General features: G+C 24.4%; 1 protein-coding gene across 1 annotated transcript; it reads left to right on the top strand.

Moving 5' to 3' along the window:
* The first annotated feature begins 1,723 nt into the window (after positions 1-1,723).
* Positions 1,724-2,741, top strand: LOC112723836 (short-chain dehydrogenase PC-15-like). The gene has a single exon (XM_025775229.3). The coding sequence runs from the start codon at positions 1,744-1,746 to the stop codon at positions 2,584-2,586; it is 843 nt and encodes a 280-aa protein (XP_025631014.1). The 5' UTR covers positions 1,724-1,743; the 3' UTR covers positions 2,587-2,741.
* The last annotated feature ends 2,700 nt before the right edge of the window (positions 2,742-5,441 follow it).

The following is a 5,441-nucleotide window of genomic DNA, read 5'->3' as shown; positions in this document are numbered from 1 at the left end:
ATGATGAGAATATGGAAGGAGAAAAAAAAATGAGAAAGGAGAACAATGTAATATAATAGTGGCGATAAGACAATAGCAAGTATGTATATAGAGAATAATATATAGTAAGAGAAAAAATAGTGTTTGATATAGTGAGTGAATATAATAAAAATATAAATTAATAATTCTGAAAAAAATAATAAAATTAAACATAATTTAAAAAAATAAATATTAAATTAAAAAAAATATTTTTTATCAATTAGAATTATGTATGAAGATAAAGAGTGTTTTGAATATAAATTTTTATCTTTGTTTTAAATTAAATATTATTAAAAATAAATAAATAAACTTAATAACGTTTCTAAATAGTTAATTATAAATAATATTTCTAAATCTTTATTTTCATTTTGTTACACATAATAACGACATAATAAATTTATTTAATATCTTATTTAATTTAAATTTATAATTTTATATATTTTAAAAGTTAAATAATTATAAAATTTTTATTTTTATTTTCAATTTTTTTTCTTAATTTTTAGATTATTTTATTAAATTTATAATTTTAAAAATAAAATTATAAAAATTAATCTCTTTAAAATAATAGAAAAGCGGCTGAATAGGCACTATAGTGCCTGTTGAGCCGCTAGTGTATATAATAAGAGTATAGTACTCACAAAAATATATAGTGAGTACTAAACCATGTAAATAAAAACTAATTTTTTTAATTTATTCTCATTTTTTTAAATTAAAAAATGATAAAATAATTAATTTTTAATAAAAGCTAAAATTTTTTTATACTTAAAAATTATTGAATTTTTTATTATCTATTCAAATTATATTATTTTAGCTAAATAAATTTTATCTTTATAATTAACTCAAATATTAAAATATTATCTTTATTTTTATAATTTTCTGTTTTATCTAAATTCATTTTTTTATATTTTTAGATTTAATTTTATAAATATATGTTAATATCAAAATATTTAAAAAATGATATTATACATTAATAAACTTATTTAAAAAATTAATTTATTCAAAATAGGATAGTAATGGCACGTTAATCTAAGCAGAAAGTACAGCTACAAAAATATTGTGTGGCAAAAGGTTAAATTTTAGCCACTGTAACAATATTTCGTGATAAATAGAAAATACACTTATTTATTTATATTACAATTTAGTGTTTGTAATTAAAATTTGGTGGTTAAACCCGTTTTTGTGGTAGTGGAACTCAATTGAACAAGTTGTGAATATTCCGAACAATGATGCGGTGACAGAGACATAAATGTGAATCAATATGTTATAATAAAGCAAGATGAGTTTTTTCATTATATTATTTGAAAAAAAAAAAACTACGAATCACAGAGGAGAGGCAAGAGATTCCTCCCATCATCACTATTGATCGGTAGCCGTCAAAAAAATAAAAAGCTGAAAATGTGTCTTGTGCAAATGGAGCCATGTTTGTGGCGGAAAGTGCATAAAGAAAGTGACATGAAAATAACATCTCCATCGTGAAAGAGAAAGAAAGAATCCTCCTGCAAAGCCGGCCAGCCGGCCAGACGGCCAATCCCAAATATGATAGAAAATAACTTAGCATATGTCACTAAGAATATTCCTTATCCTAATGATGTAACAACATCGTAAAAATATACACAATTCTACTAAAATTAATTAATATCCTTATTCATATTTCATATATAATAAGAGCATCATACGGATAAATTCTGACATCAATTAACCTAATAAACATTATATTCAAGAATTATGAGTGATCCTAAAATTGTACTAGTCACTGGCTGTGCCATAGGTGGCATTGGCTATGAATATTGCAAGGCATTTGCCGAGAAAAATTGCCATGTCTTTGCTTCAGACATCTCAACAAGGATGCAAGACATGAAACAATTGGAGTCACACAGCAACATAGAAACACTCGAAATTGATGTATCTTCAGATCAAAGTGTTAATTCGGCGGTTTCAACCGTTATATCAAAGCGCGGTCGCATTGATATTCTGGTTAACAACGCCGGCATAGGTAGCACCGGTCCGTTAGCCGAATTGCCACTCGACGCAATTCGCAAAGCGTGGGAAATCAACACGTTGGGACAACTTAGAATGGTTCAGCATGTTGTCCCTCACATGGCTTCTAGCAGGAGTGGGAGAATAGTCAACGTTGGAAGCATTGTGGGAACCGTGTCGACGCCTTGGGCCGGATCTTATTGCTCGAGCAAGGCGGCTGTTATCGCCATGTCGAACAGTTTGCGGCTCGAGCTGCGGCCGTTTGGGATCGACGTGGTTCTCGTCCTCCCGGGATCTGTTAGGTCTAATCTCGGGAGGACGAATTTGGAGAGATTGGGGAACCAAGATTGGAAGCTTTACAAGGAGTTTAAGGATGCTATTGCGGAGAGAGCGAGAGCTTCTCAAGGAGAGAAGGCAACGGATGGAAGAGTTTTTGCAAGGCATGTTGTGAACAAAGTTTTGAGGACTAGACCACCAAAACAAATTGCTTTTGGTCACATGACTGGCTTGTTTGCTTTGCTTTCTTGGTCTCCCATTTGGGTTAGAGATATGTTTTTTTCTACTCGTTTTGGCCTAAACAGAAAGCTATAATAAGGATTTGAATCTGTTATTTAACTTGAGAGAAACCTTTGATCAATTTTTACTTCGGTATCTGGCATATTGATCAATTGATCTTGATTCTAGTACCGAACACTTCCAACATAGTTGTTCTATTCATAATGATAAGATTCAAACGTGGGGTGGGATGTGCCTCATCCCACTAAGCCAACTGGTCATTGAACTTATTTAACTTAATCTCTAGTATTGTGTCCATTTATTTATTACTAGCGGCTCAACAGGCACGGTAGCCACTTTTCCATTGAGTTAAAAAAATGTTTTTATATTTTTATTTTTAAAATTATAAATTTAATATCAATAATTAATAAATAAATTATAAAAATATAATATTTTAAGTACTTTAATATATGTAAAAAGTATAAAATAAATAAATTTAAATTAAAAAAATAAATTATGAAGTCATTTTCATTTTTTTATAGAAATATATATATTATATCATGATTTTAATAATTAATATAAAATTTAAAAAATTGAATAAATTATAAAGTCATTTTTATTTTTTTTATAGGAGTACATCTATTATATCATGATTTTAATGAATTTAAATTATAAAATAATTTTTATTTTTTTATAGGAGTACATCTATTATATCATGATTTTAATAATTAATGTAAAATTTAAAAAATTAAATAAATTTATATTTATTTTGATTACATTTAAGAGTGAATTATATGTATTCCTATAGTTAAGAAATAAACTTAACTTCTTCTATAATAATTAATTTTTCAATCATTTAATTTATTAAAAAATATCTCATGTTTTAATTTATCCTAAAAGTTAAAAATTAAAACTAATGTTCATACTTTTTTTATTGACGGAACTAAAATAAAACATAAAAATAAACCTGGAATAAAAATTAAAATACAAAATTTTGAATCCCAAAATATAAAATAGTTATAAGATTAAAAAAATTACTTAAATATAATTTTTGTACGGTATTTCATGAATGAACTTAGATGAATGAATATTATATATAAAATAAATCATGATATATTGGTACAAAAATTATTCTGTGTAAAGTTTTTTAAAAAAATATCGTCCTGTTAAACTATTTTACTTTTATTCTTTTAAAAGTATATCCATAATAAAAAAAATCTGCATGAATGATTTACATACAACAGAAAACTTTTAATAAAGTTGCTGTGAAAATGTGTGAAAATTATTTTAATAATAAACTTCTCTTATTAAAGATAATATTGAAAATTAAATTTAGACGCCAATTGATATTATATATTATATAGGTACTTAGAGTATATTAAAAGGGTATGATAATAATTTGAGGAGATAAATTATTCTGTGTAAATTTATTTTTAAAAAAATTGTCCCTGTTGAACTATTTTACTTTTATTCTTTAAAAATATATCCAAATAAAAAAAATCTGCAATAATAATTTACATATAATAAAAAAAATCTTAGTGAGATCATTATGAAAAAATAGGTAGAAATTTTTTTATTTAACCTAACTGGCAAAAGAATTTTTTTAATAATAAACCTTTCTTTAGGAGTAATATTGAAATTTAAATTTAGACACAAATTATCATTATATATTGTGTAAATACCAAGAGTATATTAAAATAATAGGATAATAAATATTTAAAGAGAAAAATTATTCTTTATACATTTATTTAAAAAAAATGTCCTGTTTAAACTATTTTATTTTTACTCTTTAAAAATTCGCAACAATGATTTACATCCAATAGAAAATTTTTAATAAAGTTGATATTTAAAATGGGTAGAAGTTTTTTTATTTAGAATAACTGACAGTTGTATTGAGAATTTTTTTTAACAGTAAATCTCTTTCATTAAGAACAATATTAAAATTTAAATTTGGACAACAAAACTCTTGGTATTATTATTATATATTGTTATAGATTACCTGTAATATAAAAATATTATTCAAAATGCTTAATAAAATATTTTTCTATTATAATATTAACCCTTTGTATAGATATTTTTAAAAATAACAAAATACTTATATTAAAATATTTATATTTATTATTAAATATTTATCTTTTAAAAATATTTATAATTATTATTATTTTAAATATTTTAATTATCTTTAGAATACTATTAATAAAATATTTTGGTAATAATTTTTATATTTATTATGTTTAATTTTTATATTATTAAAAGATAAGTATTTTAATTCATTTTATGATTGAGAGTGAGTAGTTTGATTTTAATCCCTTTTACTGTTGAAAGGGGAAAAGTTACATAACTCTCTCGTTAGGCATTAGTTAATGGAGAGTTTACAAAACGGAACTGAGTACGTAGTTTTAGTTTATAAAAATAGGGGCCATTATATATTGTTATAGATACCCAAAACAAAATGATAAGATCTATAAAAAATTATTTATTATTGCTAATTATTCTTTTCCTCCTTTCATACATGGCATGGAAAATCAACATTTGGCATCGTCGTTATTTACTTCATAAAACCACAAAAACTCATCCAAATAATTGTTATATAATCACATTCAGAATGGAGAAGAGAATTAAGAAAAATTAAAAAGGATAAATTATTGAAATGAAGAATTGAAGAAGAGGTTACGCATTTTTACGGTTTATTAGTGAAAATACAGAATGAAAATGAGATAGAAGAATATGTGTTGTTGTTAACGGTGAAAGTTTTTTTATTTAAAATAACTGACGCATGCATGTACGGAGAACTTCTATCATTAAGGACAATATTGGAACATAAAATTAGACACCAAAAACTCTGTTTTGGCATTATATATTGTTATAGAGATACCCAAAACAAAATGATAAGATCTATAAAAAATTATTTATTATTGCTAATTATTCTTTTCCTCCTTTCATACATGGCA

This window comes from Arachis hypogaea, chromosome 11 (assembly GCF_003086295.3).
Source record: "Arachis hypogaea cultivar Tifrunner chromosome 11, arahy.Tifrunner.gnm2.J5K5, whole genome shotgun sequence".
NCBI classification, from domain to species: domain Eukaryota; kingdom Viridiplantae; phylum Streptophyta; class Magnoliopsida; order Fabales; family Fabaceae; genus Arachis; species Arachis hypogaea.
Note: the sequence above shows the minus strand (reverse complement) of the source record. Positions and strands in the feature narration are given on the sequence as shown.